Below are 21,474 nucleotides of genomic sequence, written 5' to 3'. Positions count from 1 at the left end.
CGGCAAGATGGCCACGGCCGAGGGTCAAGCTTGTGCCACGTGTGCACAAGGCAGGCAGAACCTTGAGGAGGGCCGGATTACCTTTGCGATGTTGACACGGGACCAGAAGAGCTCCAGGTGCTCCGGCATCTTCTGCGGCTTGAATTTAGGGTAGAGGATGGCCAGCTCTGTGAACATGCCCATGTGGGCCCGCTCCAGGCCCCAGTCTGCCTCCAGGAGGGAGATCAGCTCCTCAAAGTAGCCCCAATCCTGACAGACCAACAGCCAAGCTTGGGGTAGGGGCAAACACACCCGACCACAGCCTCCTTACAGCAAAGCCCATTCCAAAGAGAGGGAAGGCGTGCGACAGCCACTAGCCCCAACTCCCTCCTGGTGGTGCACTCTGGTTACAGCCTGCCCAGCATGCCTAAATCCTGAGTCTGACTGACTCCCTTCATATTAATGACCACAAGCCTTGAGGGTCACCCCTGGAGCACTGTTTCACACCCTCTTCACTCCCTGTCTTCACTCTCAGTAGATAACCTTGCTCCTGCTTCACTGAGAAAATGGAAGTCATTAGAAGAAAATGCCATGTCTACCACCTGCCAGCATCTGCGCCCACGTTCTGTCTATAGGAACAGGTCTGTGCTCCTGCTTGGAACCCGCCACAGCCTGGAGCTCTAGGTCCCACCGCTTTCCACCCACGGTGGTCCCCCTGTTCTCTCTCGGCATCAACGTCCCTTTCTACAGCTTGCCTTCAGCAAACTTCCTGCTAATTCTCCTGTCCTAAAATGCCTTTTCTTGACCCCATGACCCCTACCAGCTCCTCGAAACAGCAGTTCCCATTCCTTTCCCTGTTCTCGCAAGCCCACCCGGTCAGGCTGCCTGGTCCCCAGGACTCATGGTCATCAGTGTCCTCCACCCTCAGTTCTTCTCCTGTCACCCGCCCAGCACCAGGACTCCACTTGGCTAACCACTCCCCTCTCCTGGGGACATCTGTCCAGTGGTTGCTCAGACATCACACTCTCTGGGGTTTCTTCCCTTCTTTACTGTAACTCATGTCAGGGGGCCCAGGGCTCAGGTTGTGGCCGCTTCTATATCTACACTCACCCCCGGGGGATCCCATCCAGCCTCGTGTCTTTATATACCATCTATATATGTCAACGGTTCCCATTTTATTTCTCTAGCTGGGTTTCTGCACTGAACACCAGCCCCTATTTCTCACTGCCTGCCTGACACCTTTACCTGAACATCCAATTGGCAGCTCAAACTTACTACAACCAAAACTTAATTCCTGCTCTTCCTGTCACTCAGTCTCTACCTCTCCTCTCCCCATGTCCACTGATGATAACTCTCTATTTCTAGTTGTTCAAGCCAAAAATAAATGGAGTCATCCTTGACTTTTCTCTCACTCCACACCCAAAACACTAGCATATGAAGTTGGCTGCACATTCAACCGCCCCCACAAACCCGACCACGTCTCACCCCACATCACCCCACGCTGGCTGCTCTCTTGGCTTCCACCTGCTCCTCCGTCTGCTCACCCCTGAAAGAGTCTGTTCTCAGCATGCAAGCCAGAATGGCCCCCTCACCCTCAGGTCCTACCATGAGTACAGCCTGAGTCCTTCATGAGGGCCTGTGCCCCTGACTCCTCTCTCCGCCTTGAGGGCCCTTCCTCGAATACTTGGCACGTTCCTGCCTCCAGACTCTGCCCTGCCCGCTGACCTTTACCTCAAATATCCCCATGATCAGGCCCCTCGATTTCTTCAGGTCTCTGCTTGATGTCATCCTCTCCCTTAGCGCTACCATGACAGCCCCGTTGTGAAGTTCCACCCAGGAACACCTGGTCCCTAGAGCTGCTCCATTTCCCCCATAACTCATCACCTTCAAACATGTTTGCTGCCTGTCAACTTTACTGAATGTAAACTCAACTGAATAGGGTTTTTTCTGTTTTGTTCACTGATACATTGTCTAGACTCTGCCAAGCAAACAGAGGGTGCTCAAACATTTGCTGAACAAATGAAGTCTTCTATTTGTCAGCCTCCAGACTGCTTTATTACTTTCTTTGCTTTACAACAAGCATGTAAAGTACATGTCACTGGAAAGTCACTAAGCCTAGCCTGACATTTTGGACGTTGGTGGCATGCACGCACTTTCACAGGCTCCCAGGTCCCTCGAGCCCTGTGGCTAAGCTCCCTCCAGGCTATTGTCCCCTCAGTGAGGGGCTGGGGCTTGAGTTCCAAGGGGACAGTAACATGGCTGAGCAAAGCCAAATCTTCAGTCTGCCCTGACGGACCCTACCTGGTCTGACCACATAGCTCAAGACTCCCATGCGCATATGCCCAGGCCCTCACCACACTGATGTCTGTCTGTCAACCACTTGACAGCAAAGCATAACTACAACACCAACACCCTTCTAAAGGTCTCCCTGGAGTTCCCTCTCCTGGACTCCTACATGTCCCCTGTCTCTAAGGCGTTCCACACTCACACTCTCTGTGGGCCACATGCTCTGAGGAACTAGGGTGTGGGCAGTCACCTGGCCATGAGTGGCCTGGTATTCTCAGTAAGTTATCCAAGGCTTGTCTCCATGTGCAAGCCATGGCCTGGGCTTCTGAAGGTCCAAGGACACAAGAGGAGGGAGAGTGCTTTTAAAAACACAAATACCAGCCAGCACGAGGTCCCGGATATCTAACACACCAATCTGATTTATTTTATAGACAGGCTGTCTAGCACATGAAAGGATTTTCCCATACAGACAATGCTTATTTGTGGCTGTAACACTAACAGAACAAGTGCTCCTTTATTTACAGCGTTTATCTCTACTGCCAGTGGAAATCATCTCTGGCCAGAGACTAGTTACCTGGTAATAGTGTATCAGTTCCTCCAGCTCGTCTGCATGAACAACGATGTGAAGACCACACAGTTGTGCAAGGCAGAACTCCTGCCCATTCACACAGGCAAAGCACACCTAGGGGAGGCAAGTGTGAGTGTCCCCGAGACAGGGTACAGCACGACTGTAGCTGGCTACTGGGGATGCAACTGCAAATATAGAAATACCAGCAAGTGGGGCTTTTGAAGTTTGATTCTGAACAAGTAGATAATTGTAAGGTGAGCTGCATGAGACTAGGAGAAAAAATAGAACATTTCTAACCGGCAGGCCAAGGGGGTGTATGAGTTTGAGACCATGGAGAGAAGAGAGCTCAGGCATTACTTCCAAACCCTGAGATGTGGAGGTTTGTTTAGGTGACAAGAAAGTGATGCTGGAATTTCAGGTTTGTGGTTTGAAAAAGGTTTAACAAAGCTCAAGGATAAGGGTCATGAGAGCATATGTCACCTGAGGGCTGTCTACACAGGAGGAGCTTACTTTAATAACTTTTTCTAAACTGTGCTTTTGTTTCAGGCACTGTGCAGCACACACACTTAACGATAAGTGTTAAGAAGTGACGGGGGCGGGCCCGGTGGCGCAGGGGTTAAGTTTGCACGTTCTGCTTCTTGGCAGCCCGGGGTTTGCCGGTTCGGATCCTGGGTGTGGACCCAGCACCGCTCGGCACGCCATGCTATGGTAGGCGTCCCACATATAAAATAGAGGAAGATGGGCACGGATGTTAGCTCAGGGCCAGGCTTTCTCAGCAAAAAGAGGAGGACTGGCAGTAGTTAGCTCAGGGCTAATCTTCCTTAAAAAAAAAAAAAAGTGACAAACCCCCTGTGCAGAAAGGACTCAGGAGGGGCCCTTGAACTGCACTTCTTTTGAGGGCTGACCACAGATAACCCCTCCCTCAATGCAGAGCCGGGTTCTTGCGCAGTTTCCCCACCTTCTACACACAGCACGTGTTTGCATGGTAGGCAAGGCAAAAAACGCAGGGAAACAAAAACAGTCACACAACCCACAGATAACCAGTCGTGACCTTGAAACATGACCTTTGCTCACTACTCTGTGCGATGTACACCCCAGCACATGCCAGCTCTCTCTTACAGTCACACACAGAATGGAATTACACCGGACATGCTGCTTACACCCTGCTTCTCACAGAATACTGGGAATATCCTCTCCCGTAACTGCTGATTCACTCTGAACAGCAGGGGAGAGTCACAATATATACACCATTTAATGAAGGCCTTGATAGTGGACGTTTTCTAATCTTTTATTAAACAATGCTTCAGAGATTCACTGAAGCTAAATCTTTTGCACATCTCTTTACAAACTTTTTCCCACTCACTGATGTTTCTATCAGAGAGCTTCAAGACGACTTGCCCTACCAATTCACCACAAAAGACCAGCAATGTCAGTTGACACTGATTATGCTAATAAAGTGATATGATTCATTAAAATATTTTAAGTTATGACACTATTTATGATGCTGATAATTCCATGCTATTAAGACAACTTCTGGGAGCTGATTGGTCCAACATGGGGTTCTGTGGGTCTTTGCTTCAACCACAAACACTAGCTTACAGGGTTCTCTGAGCCATCCCAGAGGACTCAGAACCCTGCCTGGACGAGGCAGCCATCCAGATGCCTCCCACTTGGGACCAGGGTGCAGAGCACAGAAGGAAGGAGGAGGGAAAGCTTGGCAGACTGGCGCTCTCCTGGAGACTCTCCGAGCTTACCTCCTTCCACGTCCACGTGCTCTTGGCCTTGGCGCTGCTGTCCACCGCTGCCTGATACTTCCCGAGGTGGACCTGGTTGGAAGCCAGGTGGGCAAAGTTAGAAACACTGCTGTAGAGCAGCTGGGCAGCCTTGTACATTCCCTCCTTGTAACAGCGGTCTCCAACCTAGGAACAGTCAGGTAGCTCTGCAGAGACAGTCTTAAATGGGAAGATTCCTCAGAGCTCGTTAGAAGTTTCTAAGTAGCAGGGATATTTTCTGTTTTCAAAGGATGTGAGCATCTTTCTGATCACACAGCAGCCTGGGCCACCACAGAGCTCCTGGAGGATGAAGCGTGTCCTCAGACCCGCTCTCCATTTGCCTGCTCCTGCATGCACCGGCGGTCACCTCTCACACCTGCACCCCATGGGCCAGGTGCAGAGCAGCGCTCCTGTGCTTCCAGACTGCGTCCTTCCTCCTCACTAAACACTGGGGAATCTCATGCCGGGCATCGCCTGCCAGCCCTCATTCTTGCTGCCAGCCACAGACCTGTCTCATTCCCTGAGGGCTTTAGCTTTCTTTGACCTCCTCTGCTCTGAAGACCTTGTGTCCCTCATGACAACAGCCAGTCACTGTTAGAGAGCTGCCACCTCTGCGAACTCAGGCACAAGAACCCACTCTCTGCCTGCCACCTCCCCTCCTTTCCAGCACCCCAACCCCTGCCCCACCATGCCCATCTGTGCCTGGCCTACGCTCCTCCTGGTGGCACTCCTTGGAAACTTCCTCAGCTGTACTTGGCAGTACTCGCTCAGCCAAACCCCAGTCTTGCTTAGATTACTTTTCTGTTGACTCCACACCTGGGACTGAGGAGCTAAACAGAGACAGCTGAACCCCGAACTGCCACTGGTCTCCCCTGACCTTGATACTAAACCCAGAGGAGCTCACAACACTAGCAACCCTACTCCCTCAGCCAGGTACTGTCTCCTTGTCAACCATTTCCTCTCCTCCTCTCCTCCAATCTCCAATGGCTCGAGTTGAGGACCGGGCTTCCGATCTCCTGAGGAAACAGACACAACCAGAAGAGCCCTCGACACGCACCGAGACGTGCCTGCCCCTCACTGTGTCTATGGTCCTCACCCAGCCACCAAGGCCAGCCCTACTGGTACATGTGATCCCAGCCCCCTTCCCTGTTCCAGGTCAGCATCTTCAAGCCCCTGCAGTGATTTCGCCCTCTGTACTAAATTACTCTCATAAGCTTAAGGAGCTGCTGTTATTTTTCCCAGCTCCAAACCAAAACAAACCACTCTCACTCTGATCTCAGCTCAGCTATCGGCTACCATGCTGTTTCTACCGTTTCCTTTAGATCAACATTTCTCAGAAGAGGTGCCCTTGTGTCCTAAAAGCTGTCCCCAGTCTCTTCTTGTCTTCTCTGGAACACGCCGCATCAGGCTCTTGCAAGCTCCCCAGCAGGGTCATCACTGCCAAGTCTCCAGTTCGCAATGTGCGGCGTCTGGCTTCCCCATCACTCTCCCTGACAGATGCCTACTGGGTCCCTGGAAAGCCCTCCTCTGCCCCCTGCTTTTCTCCCACTTTCCTGGCTACTTTGCATCTCTACTTCTCCCTGACCCTGAGCTATGGGGTACCCTGGTCCCAGGCTTCAGGTCCCCTCCCCACACACTCTTACCCTGTGAGCGTCACCTGCACACTGAAGGCTGCTGCATTTACGGCTCTAGTTCAGAATTCTCCTCGGAAACCTGACTATTATATCCAGCTGGGCAGACCCCCTCGGATGTTGAGTAGAGATCAAACTTGTCCTAATGTGAGTCCTGACTCCCCCCAGGGCAAGCCTTACACTCTACTCCCCACGATAGGAAGCACAAGCCCATCTGCCTAGTCCAGGCCTGTCTCATGCTCCAAAGCATGTAGTCGCCTCGCTCCCTCTTCTCGCAAGCACTCCACCAGCAACCCTGGTAATGCCACCAAACTCATCAGAAGCTCTCTGCCACTCACCTTGACTGTTCTCTCTGAGCTATCATCAACTCTTGTCTGCTCTCACTGCTTCTGCCTCCGTCCTTCAGTCTGTTTTCAGCATAGCAGCCAGAGGGGTTCTGTTAACACCTAGATCAGATGACATCCCTCCCCTGCTCAGAATCCTCCAGTCTCACCCAGAGAGGAAGCCAGAGTCCTGCTGATGGCCCCCAAGTCCTAACAAGTGATGCCAATAACCGCCTCTCCCGACCCGTGCCCTCTTTGGCTTGAACTCCAGGCCCTATGGAATTTGATCACTCTGCTTCAGCTGTCTGGCCACCTCCGCACTGCTCCTGCAGCACACTCAAATACTCTCTCACAGGGCCCTGGCACTGGCTGTTCTCTCTGCTCTCAGGGCTCCTCCCCCAGAGGGATGCAGACTTCAGCACTCACTTCTGGGACACCTTCCCAGCCACCCTGTCTAGAAAAGCACCACCTACTTTCACACCCACCACCTGCCCTAACACTGCCCACACCCTCCCTGCTGCACTTTTCTCCTTTCCAGTTACAATTTAACATACCATGCATTTCTTGAATGGATCTTAAGATCCACAAGGGCAGAAATTTGACAGGTGCACCCAAAGCCCCTACCCCGCCACATGGAAGATGCTTAATCAAAGTTTGTTGAATGGATCAATAAATGAAGTACTGCATCAAAGGGTATGATTATCTAAGACCCTTGCTACTGGCAATACAGGGAAATGCAGGGAAAACGAGTTAAATGGTATCACAGAGATGCAGTCAGCAGAAGCCAGACTATGGGAAACATACAAAACAGGCAGTGGGCTGGATCTGGCTGGTGTGTACTGACTGCCTTGGAGAACTGAGGAAGGCAGGAAGCATGCCTGACCTTGGGGCCACCACGAACAAAGAGGCGAAGAACAAGACAAGCCATGTGTGCTCCCCAGTCTGGCCAGTCGCCAGGTGAGATTTAACTTCTCTGTGACCCAGGGCAGTCCCTCTGACAATCCTACTTAACAGACTCTCCAGCCAGGAGAATCCTGGTACAAATTTAGAGGGAGATTTTGGGCAAGGTTTTGTTTTCTAACGTTTTTATTAATTTGCTGGTTACAAAAGTAACTGTAAAAGTTATGGTCGTTGATTTAATAAAAAAGAATTTGGCAAACACGGGCAAGTAGAAGGAAAATAATATTACAATACTGCCCAATTCCATATCTCAGAGTTGTTCACTGTCCCCATCTTGGGTGTTTTTCCAGGCTGGTGTGTTTATTATATTGTACATGCAGGTTTTCACTCTGCTGGAGCTTACTTTCAAAGATTTTTCTATCACAAACGAGGCTCTAAATGCTTGCAATGGCTGTATTATATTCCATCAATGAATGCTGTTTAATTATTCCCTTCTGCCAGACACTGTTTTCCAATTTTTATTAGCATAAATCATGCTGCAATGATTAAATATTTCTATGTAAAGCTATCAGGACCTTTTCTACTTTCCTGGGATGAATTTTTATATCTAGACTTACAAGGTCCATGATTAGGAATATACATACGTTTAAAATTTTTATGCATTAGATCAACTGATATTTTCTTTATGCTTTCTTCCATCGCTATATATATGCTTAAAAATTCCTTCCTCACACAAAGATAAATACTTAAAAATTTTTATTAATAAAAAACCAAACTTTTACCTTTAATTCTTTCTTCTGGAATTTAATTTTGGTTACAAAATTACATGACAGACTTTTAACCTCTTTCAAAACTCTAACCTAATTTCCAACAATTTGTTGGAATTTATTTTGACATAAAAAATCCAAAGTGCACTTGCATGCTCTTTATTTCAACGATGCACGTGCATCTCCCCAGAAAGGCGCACCTGTGCTTCCTGCACTTACAGTGCACTCCATTATCCCTAGTCTCTCTCCATCACTTTTCCCAGGGCTAAAATTTTATCCCTGGAAACAGCAGACTTTACAACTATTTAGATCTTTACTCAATGTTTTTTTTGCTAAAGTTTATTTAACATTTTGGTTTTGTTCCTATTTAAAAAGGAATTTTCTTCCATTATGTTATCTGATAACTGCTGCCATATGGGAAAGCTATTAATTTTCAACCTCTCTCTTCAATCTGGCCAGCCACGTCACTCAGTTCACTTTGTTCCAGTGGTAACAGCTAGAACACTGCACTAGTCCTGAAGCCTTCTTTTCTAGGAAAATCATTCTGATGTGGACAGCTAGGGGCCTTAACTTCCAGACCAACGACAGTAACAAGGGACTTATTCACTGCATGGCTTGTTTCCAGCCATCACAGATCTGCACCACTCTAGGGAGCAATCCCTGCACCTGCCTGCAGCAGTCACAGTCCCTGGGGGCACTGCCTATCTGCTGGATGTGGGCATCACTGGGTCCATTAATACAATCTTCTAGCTCAGAGAGATGGCTGGTTTTAGCCAGGGCAAAAAGAAGTCCAGTCTCTATATAAGATTCACGGCCCTTTTTCCTGGCCATCTGCAGGAATTTAACCAAATCTTCCCAACTGTCTAAAGACAGAAAACAAAACTAGGTTAACCCAGAGCTGCTAGGTTCAGATAGGGGACTCAACTCCTCCCCTTCTGTCCTCAGCCAAGACATCTATTCTCCCGCTCTGCCTCGCTGAGGGCTCGGGCTCCAGGTAAGGTCTCGAAGGTCTTGGACTTGGCCTGCCAAGCAGAGCCCTGTCCAGGTGGGAGAAGGGGAGGGGACAGAACCACACGGGAGCTGCCCTGGGGATGGGATCCTCCATGTGACCAACCAAAGACCTCCCCAGGAGATGGATGCTTACTCCAGCCACCGGAAACGCTGGTGCCACAAGCAACTGGGAAGGCCCAAAGAGACTCTGAGTCCAAGTCTCTCACCTCAAAGTTATTACAACAGTGATATCCATTGTGCTTAAACTGTCGAGTCCTGTAAAAGTGGGTAACGGTCAACTAAAGAGCCAGTGTCATTAACAGAATAATATTCATCTCAGACTCTTTTAGGAAACTTTCACTCAGTGCCTCCCCAACATCTCTGGATGCATAATACATGTGGATTGCTGCAAGGGCCATACTCCTGCTTCTCCAGGCTTCACGCCAGTGAGAGGCAGCACCCCGTAGAGAAGAGGTTCACTTACTGCTCCTACTGGCTGCCTCAGCGACCTCCAGGTAAGAGGAAGGGTCATCAGCTCTGATGTAGGAGTCGATGGCTTCCTTCACCAAGTCTTTCTGGAGCTGGGCACGGGCCAGCTGACTCCACACAGCAGGCGCATTGCATCTCTCTGCAAACTCGTATGCTCGGTCTAGATTTCCCATGTGCTCGATCAGGACCTAGGGGTTACAAGAGGCTCTCAGTCTCCACAACACTCAGTCAGCTCCCAGGGAGCAGACGGATTTCTGTTCTGCCTAAAGTTGCATGACCATTTCAATTCAGTTCAATGCAATTGGTGGTTAAGTATTTCTCAGATGAGTGAATGGAGGGAAAGAATGAGAGTGGTTTGTACAGGGAGGGGGATGCCAGATGGAGAAGAGACACTCCAATGAAGAGGCATAAAGAAATGGAGACAGTCAGGCTAAGCTTTTTGGGCCAGCGGCAGGACACCAGAGTTGTGTCCTGGTCTTGGGAGGTGAGACAGTACAAAGGGGCATAAAGGCTGTAAAAAGGTTCAGAGGAGCTGCTGTGGGGAATGAGATAGCTCATCAGGCAGAAACAGGCTTGCAGGGCAGCCTGGAGGGCCGGGGTGCAGCAGCCACCCACCTTATATTCTGGTCTCAGAGCAAGGCCACAGCCCATGTGGGAATCGAAAAGAGAGGATTCTGGGTTGGAGGTTTCATGGCAGATACAGAAAAATGGTAAGGGAAGAGGCAAGGATGTAATGAATACTGGTAAGAGAGCAGTTAAAGAGATATGTCCCACAGTTTACAACTGCCTTAGAAATAAAACCAGAAAAGGCCGCAGACTGGGAGGAAAGAGATGAGGATTAATGAAGAGCTCTTGGTTGAGGCTGAAGGTAGGTGTGGGGGCTGGCAGGATTGCTCTGGGGAGCTGAAGTAGCGTGGGGGTGAAGGGTGGGAACAATCGTCATGGGTGAGAGCCTCTGAGAATCAGATACCTCGGTCATCAGGGCTGACCACATGACTTCACGTCAGGTACTCGAGTCTAGGAGAGTGCTGGGGGAAGGCTGGGTAACAGCAGACGGAAGGAGCCAACACGCTGTGAAGGCGGGTCACTGGTGAGGAGCAGAGAGGAACACAAGACTCTGAGAGACGCATGGGACAACCAGAGGCTCTGAGGCCCTCGGTGGTGACGAGGACACAATGCGGCAAAGGAAGCTAGGGTCTAAGCCAACAGTACTCAGCAGCTCACCCTCACCCAGATTGCTGAGGCATTCATGTCAAACTTGCGGAAGATGACAAACGCCTCCTCGTACAGGGCACTGCTGACAGCAATGCTGGCAATGGCTGGGGCATCGCAGTTGTCCAGGTGGCTTATGTATTCCATGACCCGTGTGTGGTCCGCCTTAACGGCGGTCAGGATCAGCAGATTCTGGAGATTCCTGACAAGAGGTGGTGGTCAGCATAGTCTCACAGGAATGAAGACTGCACACAATACTATCTGGCAGGTCAACCACCCAAGACCCTCAATTTAAAAGCATTTAATACACACACACACGACTGATAAGTAGATACAATAGAATACTGATGAAGTATATGGGGTCTTGGGAAAGCACCAGCTAAGAGAAATTAGACACCACCAATCACTGGAGGGCTGCGGTGGCTTCTCCAGGAGCCGCCTTCTGCTCCCACTTCAGAAGTTCCTATTCTCCTGAATAGTGCCTCTATCAGTTCTTTGCGGTTCCTTATAGTTGAACCACATATATTGCATATCTAAGCAATATAGACAGTTTTGCACGCTTTTGAACTTTCCTTTTCTTTAATCATACTATACGCATTCTTATAAAAAGTGTTTTCTTTTTCCCTATTCAAAAATGTGGAAATAAATCAATGTAATACATCATATTAAGAATCGAAAAATGAAAAAGAATGTGGTCATCATCAATTCAGAAAAAGCATCTGACAAAACCCAACATCCATTAATGATAAAAACTCTCAGCAAACTAGAAATAGAAGGGAACTTCTTCAATCTGACGAAGGATATCTACAAAAAACCCACAGCTAACATCATACTCAATGGTTAGCAACTGGATGTTGCCCCCAGAATCAGGAAGAAGACAAGGATGTCTGCTGTCACCACTTCAATTTGACTTTGTACTGGAGGCTCTAGTCAAGGCATTTAGGCAAGAAAAAGAAATAAAAAGTATCTAGATTACAAAGGAAAAAATAAGACTATCCCTATTTTCAGGCAACATGATTGACAGAAAATTCTGAGGAATCTACAAAAATAAAAAAAAATCCTAGAACTAATAACTAAGTTTAGCAAGGTTGCAGAATACATGTCAAAAACAAAAATCAATTGTATTTCTATATACTAGCAATGTACAACTGTAAACCAAAAAAAAAAACCTACAATAGCTCCAAAAATATGAAATACTTACATATAAATCTAATTAAACATGGATATGATCTACATGCTGAAAACTATAAAATGCTGATGAGAAAAATCAAAGATCTAAACAAATGGAGAGACATATTGTGTTTACAGACTCAGCATAGTAAAGATACCAATTCTCCCTAAATTGGCCTATAGATTTCATGCAATTCCAATAAAAATCCCAGGAGATATTCCTGTAGATATAGACAAGATAATTCTAAATTCTGAACAAGAATAAAGTTGGAGGAATCACACTACCTGGCCAACTGATTTTTGACAAAGATGTAAAAGCAATTCTATGGAGAAAGTATTCAACAAATGATGCTGAAACGACTGGACACATACACGCAGAAAGATGAAAGTCGACCTGAACTTCACACCTTACTGGATGCTGGGCCATAGATCTGAATGTAAATGTAAAACTATAAACCTTTAGAAGGAGACACAGGAGACAATCTTTGTGACCTGGGATTAGGCAGAGTTCTTAGACTTAACAGCAAAACACTATCCACAAAAGAAAAGTTTATGGGGGCGGCCTGGGGGCACAGCGGTTAACTTTGCACATTCTGCTTCAGCGGCCCGGGGTTTGCAGGTTCGGATCCCGGGTGTGGACCCGGCACCGCTTGGCACGCCATGCTGTGGTAGGCGTCCCACATAGAAAGTAGAGGAAGATGGGCACGGATGTTAGCTCAGGGCCACTCTTCCTCAGTGAAAAGAGGAGAATTGGCAGCAGTTAGCTCAGGGCTAATCTTCCTCAAAAAAAAAAAAAGAAAGAAAGAAAAGTTTATGAATTGGACTTGATCAAAATGAAAACTTTTGCTCTGTGAATGATACTGTTAGGAGAATAAAAAGAGAAGCTACACACTGGGAAAAACATATTTGTAAATCACATATCCAACAAAGAACTTGTATACAGAATATTTAATAACCCTTAAAACTCAACAGTAAAAATCCAAATAATCCAATTAAAAAACAGGCAAAAGATTTAAAGAGACGCTTCCCCAAGAGGATATATGGATGGCAAATAAGCACAAGAAAAGTTGTTTAACATTATTAGCCATCCGGAAAATACAAATTAAAACCACAATGCCATACCACTATAAGCTTATTAGAATGGCTAAAATAAAAAATACTGATAATACTAAGTGCTGATGAAGATGCAGAGCAACCGGAATTCTCACATATTGCTGGTGGGAATGCAAATGATACAGCCATTCTGGAAAACAACAGTTTGACATTTTCTTAAACATACATATACCGTATGACCCAACAACTTCTGCACGTGTTCAAACAAAAATCTGGACACACAGGTTTAGAACAGCAGTATTCATGATCACTGCAAAGTGAAAACAACCCAAACGTCCTTCAGCGACTGAGTGAACAGATAAACAAACTGTGGTACACTCGCACAATGGAACACTATTCAGCAATAAAAAGAACTATTGATGCACACAACTTGGGTGAATCTCAAAGGCATTATGCTGAGTGAAAGAAGCCAGTCTCAAAAGATTACATACTATGTGATTCCCTTTACATGACATTCTTGAAAGGCAAAACTAGAGAGATGGGGAACAGATGTGTGGCTGTCAGGGGTGCAGGGTTGGGGAGTTGTAACTATAAAGGGATGCTCACATAGGGGAGTTTAATAGGGTCACAGAACTGTTCTGTATCTTGATTGAGGTGGTGACATGAATTTAGACATGTTAAAATTCCTAATATTGTACATCTTCCCCAAAAGGTCAATTTTACTGTGTAATAATTAAAAAGAATAAAGAAAAAATATTAAGAACTTAGAACCTAAGATTCAGCCAGGCTGTTGTACAGTATTAATTTCCACTGTGACATGGCACCCCACTGTATGATGGTACCACAGCCTATTTATTGATGGGTGTTTGGACTGCTTTCAGATCTTTGCTCTTGGAAACTGTGCTGCTTTGAGCCTTCTTGCACATCTCCTGACAACACGTAAGGCAAGTTTCTTTAGGGTTCAAAACAAGAGTGGAAACTGCATGTTCTGGCACACACTGCTTTCCAAGTGTAACAAGCATTCCCAGGAGGGCACGTAAGAGCCCGAGTTGCTTAACATCCTAGTGCTGATTAGGAGAGCTAGACCCCCGCTGCCCTGCAGGAGGAAAGTGATGGCGCACAGCAGCCGCACAGTTTCCTTGGTGGCTGATGAGGCTGAACTCCTGCCTCAGACGCATCACTGCTGTCTCTCCTCTCAGAGGAGGACTGCTAAAGTGCTCTGTTGAGTTTTCTATCAGGTCGAGTTTTTCTTTTATTACATGTTCTCCATACTAGTTTTTTGTTGGTTATGTATGTTGCAAATGTCATCTCCCTGTTCACAGTTTCCCCTTTTCTCACCTTAGGATAAAGTTCTTAAGTTTAACATAGTCCTATTTATCAATTTTCCAAAAAAGGTTTATGTTTTTTTGTGACTGGTTTAAGTGTTCATTAGGACATAAATATATTCTTTTTCTACACATAAACTCTAAAAATATTACAGTTTTGCCTTTTACATAGTATGGGATAGGTGTCCAATTTTAACTTTTTCCCATATAGATAACCAATTGTCCCAACATCGCTTATTGAAAAATCTATCATTTCTAACTTTAAAGCCAGCTCTGTCATAAATAAATGTTTTATATACATGTGGGATATTTTAGGGCTCTTTATTATAATAGTCCATTTCCCTATTCCTTGCCCAAATCATCATGTCTTAATTCAGTTCTATAATAATTCTAGATTAGAGTAAGCACCTTGCCATCCCAACACCCACTCCTACCTCTTGGGTAATTTATTGCTTTAGGAGCATCTGGACTATTCTTGGCTTTTTATCCTTTTGATACAAATCTTTTTTCTTATTTTTATTTATTTATTTTTATTAAGATTATGATAGCTAACAACCTTGTGAAATTACAGTTGTACATCATTATTAGTCATGTTGTAGGTACACCACTTCACCCCTAGTGCTCTCCCCCCACCCCCCCTTTCCCCTGGTAACCACCAATCAGTTCTCTTTGTCTATATGTTAACTACCACCTATGAGTGGAGTCATATACAGTTTATCTTTCTCTGTCTGGCTTATTTCACTCAATATAATACCCTCAAGGTCTATCCATGTTGTTGCAAATGGGACGACTTTGTCCTTTTTTATGGCTGAGTAGTATTCCATTGTATATATATATATATATATATATATATATATATATATATATATACCATATCTTCTTTATCCAATCATCAGTTGCTGGGCACTTAGGTTGGTTCCACGTCTTGGCTATTGTGAATAATGCTGCGATGAACATAGGGGTGCATGGGACTTTTGGAATTGCTGACTTCAGTTTCTTAGGATAAATACCCAGTAGTGGGATGGCTGGGTCATATGGTATTTTTATTTTTAACTTTTTGAGGATTCTCCATACTGTTTTCCATAGTGGCTGCACCAGTTTGCATTCCCACCAACAGTGTATGAGGGTTCCTTTTTCTCCACAGCCTCTCTAACATTTGTCATTGTTGGTTTTGGATATTTTTGCCAGTCTAACAGGTGTAAGGTGATATCTTAGTGTAGTTTTGATTTGCATTTCCCTGATGATTAGTGATGATGAGCACCTTTTCATGTGTCTCTTGGCCATCCATATATCTTCTTTGGAGAAATGTCTGTTCATGTCCCCTGCCCATTTTGTGGTTGGGTTGTTTGATTTTTTGTTGTTGAGTTGTGTGAGTTCTTTATATATTATGGAGATTAACCCTTTGTCAGATAAATAACTTGTAAATATTTTTTCCCAATAAGTGGGCTGTTTTTTTGTTTCAATCCTGTTTTCCCTTGCCTTCAAGAAGCTCTTTAGTCTGATAAAGTCCCATTTGTTTATTCTTTCTATTGTTTCCCTCATCTGAGGGGTTATGGTGTCCAAAAAGGTTCTTTTGAAGCTGATGTCAAGGAGTGTACTGCCTATATTCTCTTCTAGAAGACTTATTGTTTCAGGCCTAATCTTTAGGTCTTTGATCCATTTTGAGTTTATTTTAGTGAATGGTGAAAAAGAATGGTCGATTTTCATTCCTTTACATGTGGCTGTCCAGTTTTCCCAGCACCACTTGTTGAACAGACTTTCTTTTCTCCATTGTAGGTCCTCAGCTCCTTTGTCAAAGATTAGCTGTCCATAGATGTGTGGTTTTATTTCTGGGCTTTCAATTCTGTTCCATTGACCTGTGCACCTGCTTTTGTACCAGTACCATGCTGTTCTGATTACTGTAGCTTTGCAGTATGTTTTGAAGTCAGGGATTGTGATGCCTCCAGCTTTGTTCTTCTTTCTCAGGATTGCTTTAGCAATTCGGGGTCTTTTGTTGCCCCACATGAATTTTAGGATTCTTTGTTCAATTTCTGTAAAGAATGTCCTTGGGATTCTGATTGGGATGGCGTTGAATCTGTAGATTGCTTTAAGTAGTATGGACATTTTAACCATGTTTATTCTTCCAATCCATGTGCATGGAATGTCCTTCCATTTCTTTATGTCATCATTGATTTCTTTCAAGAAATTCTTGTAGTTTTCATTGTATAGATCTTTCACTTCTTTGGTTAAATTTATCCCAAGGTATTTTATTCCTTTTGTTGCGATCGTCAATGAGATTGAGTTCTTGAGATCTTTTTCTGTTAGTTCATTGTTAGTGTATAGAAATGCTACTGATTTATGCAAATTGATTTTATACCCTGCAACTTTGCTGTAGCTGTTGATTGTTTCTAATAGTTTTTCTATGGATTCTTTGGGGTTTTCTATATATAAGATCATGTTGTCTGCAAACAGCGAGAGTTTTACTTCTTCATTGCCTATTTGGATTCCTTTTATTTCTTTTTCCTGCTGAATTCCTCTGGCCAACACCTCCAGTACTATGCTGAATAAGAGTGGTGAAAGTGGGCACCCTTGTCTTGTTCCTGTTCTGAGAGGGATGGGTTTCAGGTTTTGTCCGTTGAGTATGATGTTGGCTGTGGGTTTGTCCTATATGGCCTTTTATTATGTTGAGATACTTTCCTTCTATACGTATTTTATTGAGGGTTTTCATCATAAATGGATGTTGGATCTTGTCGAATGCTTTCTCTGCATCTATTGAGATGATCATGTGGTTTTTGTTTCTCATTTTGCTAATGTAGTGAATCACGTTGATTGACTTGCGGATGTTGAGCCATCCCTGTGTCCCTGGTATAAATCCCACTTGATCATGGTGTATAATCTTTTTGATGTATTGCTGTATTCAGTTTGTCAAAATTTTGTTGAGGACTTTTGCATCTACGTTCATCAGTGATATTGGCCTGTAGTTTTCCTCCTTTGTGTTGTCCTTGTCAGGTTGGGGGATCAGGGTGATGTTGGCTTCATAAAATGTATTAGGGAGTGCTCCATCTTCCTCTATTTTCTGGAACAGTTTGAGAAGGACAGGTATTAAATCTTCTTTGAATGTTTGGTAGAACTCTCCAGAGAAGCGGACTGGTCCTGGACTCTTATTTTTGGGGTGGTTTTTTATTACTGTTTCTATTTCTTTAGTTGCGATTGGTCTATTCAGATTCTCTATTTCTTCCTGATTCAGTTTGGGGAGGTTGTATGAGTCTAGGAATTTACCCATTTCTTCTAGGTTGTTCAATTTGTTGGCATATAGTTTTTCATAGTATTCTCTTATGATCCTTTGTATTTCTTTGGTATCTGTTGTGATTTCTCCTCTCTCATTTCTAATTTTATTTATTTGAGACTTCTCTCTTTTTTTCTTAGTGAGTCTGGCTAAGGGTTTATCGATTTTGTTAAATTTTTCAAAGAACCAACTCTTTGTTTCATTGATCCTTTCTACTGTCTTTTTTGTTTCAATATCGTTTACTTCTGCTCTAATTTTTATCATTTCCCTCCTTCTACTGACTTTGGGCTCTGTTTTTCTTTTCTAATTCTGTTAGGTGTCGTTTGAGGCTGTTTATGTAAGATTTTTCTTGCTTATTGAGGTGAGCCTGTATTGCAATGAATTTCCCTCTTAGGACTTCCTTTGCTGCGTCCCAAATAAGTTAGTATGGTGTGTTTTCATTTTCATATGTCTCCAGATAATATTTGATTTCTTCTTTAATTTCTTCAATAATCCATTGTTTGTTCAGTAGCATGTTGTTTAGTCTCCACATTTTTGCCCCTTTCCCAGCTTTATTCTTGTAGTTGATTTCTAGTTTCATAGCATTATGATCCGAAGAGATGCTCGATATTATTTCAACCCTCTTGAACTTATTGATGCTTTCTTTGTTTCCCAAGGTATGGTCTATCCTTGAGAATGTTCCATGCGCGCTTGAGAAGAATGTGTAACCTGCTGTTTTTGGATGAAGAGTTCTATATATATCTATTAAGTCCATCTGGTCTAATTTTTCATTTAATTCTATAATTTCCTTGTTGATTTTCTCTCTGGATGATCTATCCATTGGTGTTAACGGGGTGTTGAGGTCCCCTACTATTATTGTATTGTTGTTGATGTCTCCTTTTAGTAATAGTTCCTTTACAAATTTCAGTGCTCCTGTGTTGGGTGCTCATATATTTATAAGTGTTATGTCATTTTGGTGGAGTGTCCCTTTCATCATTATATACTGCCCCTCTTTGTCTTTCTTTATCTGTTTTGCTTTGAAGTCTACTTTGTCTGATATAAGTATGGCAACACCTACTTTCTTTTGTTCATTATTAGCTGGGAGTACTGTCTTCCATCCCTTCACTCAGAGTCTGTGTTTGTCTTTGGGGCTGAGGTGTGTTTCCTGGAGGCAGCATTTTGTTGGATCTTGTTCTTTGATCCATCCTGCCACTCTGCGTCTTTTGATTGGAGAGTTCAATCCATTTACATTTAGAGTGATTATTGATACGTGGGGGCCTACTGCTGCCATTTTATTACTTGTTTTCCGGTTCTTTTGCATTTCCTTTGTTTCTCTTTCCATGTTTTTTGGATTCCTAATTCAAGTAGGTAAATTTCTGTATTGGCTTTCTTCTTATTTGTAATTTGTGCCTTTATTCTTGTTATTTGTTTAGTGGTTAGCAGATGGTTTGTATAACACATCTTGTAGATGAGATAGCCCTTTTTCTGATAGCCTCTTATTTCCTTAAATTAAAACGTTCCACCCCTTTTCTCTTTCCCTTCTAGGTTGTTATTGTCAGATTTTTTTTCTCTTCTTTTTTGTGTTGTGAGTTTGTGGTTAAAATGACTAGGTTATATTTATTCTTGGTGTCTCCGTTCCGTTTATCTTTAATGTTTTATTTAACTTTTGCTAACCTTCCTGATGGAGTGCTGCTACTTTGTGTTATTGTCCTTCTGCTTATCTCCTTTGTTCTGGATTTTGTAACCCCTTTCCTTTTTTTGATTTTTCAGGTATGAGGTTCTTCTTGAGCATTTCTTGAAGAGGAGGTTTTGTGGCAATGAACTCCCTTAACTTTTGTTTATCTGGGAAAGGTTTTATTTCTCCATCGTATTTGAAGGATATTTTCGCTAGGTAGAGTATTCTTGGCTGCAGGTTTTTGTGCTTCAGAGTTTTGAATATTTCATTCCAATCTCTTCTAGCCTGTACAGTATCTCCTGAGAAATCTGCTGATAGCCTTATGGGGTTTCCTTTGTAAGCTATTTTCTTCTGCCTGGCTGCCCTTAGTATTTTCTCTTTGTTGTTGACTTTAGCCAGCTTCATTACTATATGCCTTGTGGCTGGTCTTCTTGCATTAATAAAGTTTGGAGATCTATTGGCTTCTGTCACATGAAGTTCCATCTCTCTTCCCAAGTTTGGAAAGTTCTCAGCCATTATTTCTTTGAACAGGCCTTCTGCCCCCTTCTCCTTCTCTTCTCCCTGTGGTATACCTATAACCCTTATGTTGCATCTCCTAATTGAGTTGGATAATTCTCGGAGAGTTTGTTTGTTTCTTTTTAGTCTTAGTTCTCTCTCCTCCTCTGCCTGCAGCATTTCTGTATTCCTATCCTCCAAATTGCTAATTCTGCCCTCCATATTATCGACCCCACTGTTCAGAGAGTCCAGATTTTTCTTAATCTCCTCCATTGTGTTCTTCATCTCCAGTATTTCTAATTGGTTCTTCTTTATAGCATCAAGCTCTTTTGTGACATAGCTCCTGAACTCATTGAGTTGTCTATCTGAATTCTAAGTTGTTGAGTTTTTTAATCATGGCTGTTTTGAAATCATCTTCATTTAGGTTATAGATTTCATTGTCTTTGGGACTGTTTACTGGGTGCTTATCATTTTCCTTCTGTTCTGAAGAGTTAATATATTTTTTCATACTGCTTTATGGCATGGATTTGTGCCTCTGCATAGAGATAGAGTTTAGTCGCTGCTTCCACTTGTTGCAACTGGTGTGTGGGGGGGAGAAGCTCTTTAGACTGCACCAACCAGGAACCCTGTCAGCTGTTACTGACTGGATCTGGGCCTCTCCTTGTAGTCACAGTGGCCCTGTGGGGTCCCTCGTCAGTTGTGGGGGCAATTGCAAGGGGGCCTCAGGCTGCTGGTGCCTACTGTTGCAGCCCACCTAGACACGCTCCCTCCTTGGGGTCTGCAGCGGTGTTATGGACTTTCCCAGCAGCCAGGAGCAGGATCACCTATAATCGCAGCTTTGTCACTGTCAGAGCCCACAAGATCACACTTGTCCACTATAGGTCCCAGCAGAGCTATGAGTATCTTCTGCAGTCTGTCGTTAGCTCACCTAGCTGTGCTACTTTTGCCCCAGGGCCTTCCAGCCTTGTGATTGCTGGTCGGGACCTCTCCACTAGTGCTGCGCAGAGGCTTTCGCTGAGGCTCCTGTGGGAACCTGGAGTTCTCCCGGGGCCACGTACCCATTCCACTGGAGCTCCACTCAGCCCCACACCACTCTCATGGAATCTCTGGGAGCCCCTTGCTTCGTCTGATAGCCAGAGTCCGTGGGCCTGGCGGCGGCTGGTGGACTACTGCCTTGCCGGGAATTTTGCTCTTTGGGAGCTTCCTGGTGTTCCAAATGGGGGGAATCAGCTCCCTGGGAGTCTCCTGGTGTTCCGTATGCTGGGAGGGGCCTCCCCACTAATGGCGAGCAGAGGCTTTCCCTGCTGGTGGGTGCGGGACCCTGGAGATTCCCCCTGGGCCGTGGAGCCGGGTGACGGAGCTCCACCGAGTCCCCAAGCACGTCCACGGGAAGTCTGGGCACCTCCTGCACTGTCTGTGCACAGCCTGAGACCGTGGGCCTGGCAGCGGCTTCAGGCTGGTGCCCTGCCAGGGAATCCGCTCCCTGGGAGCTTCCCCTTGTTCTGAATGCTGGGCGAGGCCTCTCTGCTAATGACGAGCAGAGTCTTTCCCTGTCGGCGGGTGCAGGACCTTGGAGTTTCCCCCTGGGCTTAGGT

General features: G+C 45.0%; 1 protein-coding gene across 1 annotated transcript in view; it reads right to left on the bottom strand.

Annotated features, from left to right (window-relative positions):
* LOC103566501 (LINE-1 retrotransposable element ORF2 protein) overlaps positions 1-21,428 on the bottom strand; it is a 37,282-nt gene extending 15,854 nt beyond the window's left edge. The window contains 8 exon segments of the mRNA XM_070628139.1: positions 82-138; positions 2,840-2,947; positions 4,588-4,659; positions 9,701-9,893; positions 10,930-11,119; positions 15,727-17,120; positions 17,122-18,022; positions 18,024-21,428. Coding sequence (XP_070484240.1) covers positions 82-138; positions 2,840-2,947; positions 4,588-4,659; positions 9,701-9,893; positions 10,930-11,119; positions 15,727-17,120; positions 17,122-18,022; positions 18,024-19,051 — 3,943 coding nt within the window. The 5' untranslated portion in view covers positions 19,052-21,428.
* Between the last annotated feature and the right edge of the window lie 46 nt (positions 21,429-21,474).

Source organism: Equus przewalskii, chromosome 7 (assembly GCF_037783145.1).
Source record: "Equus przewalskii isolate Varuska chromosome 7, EquPr2, whole genome shotgun sequence".
Classification (NCBI taxonomy): Eukaryota; Metazoa; Chordata; class Mammalia; order Perissodactyla; family Equidae; genus Equus; species Equus przewalskii.
The sequence above is the reverse complement of the archived record's forward strand: the minus strand, read 5'-3'. Positions and strand labels throughout refer to the sequence as shown.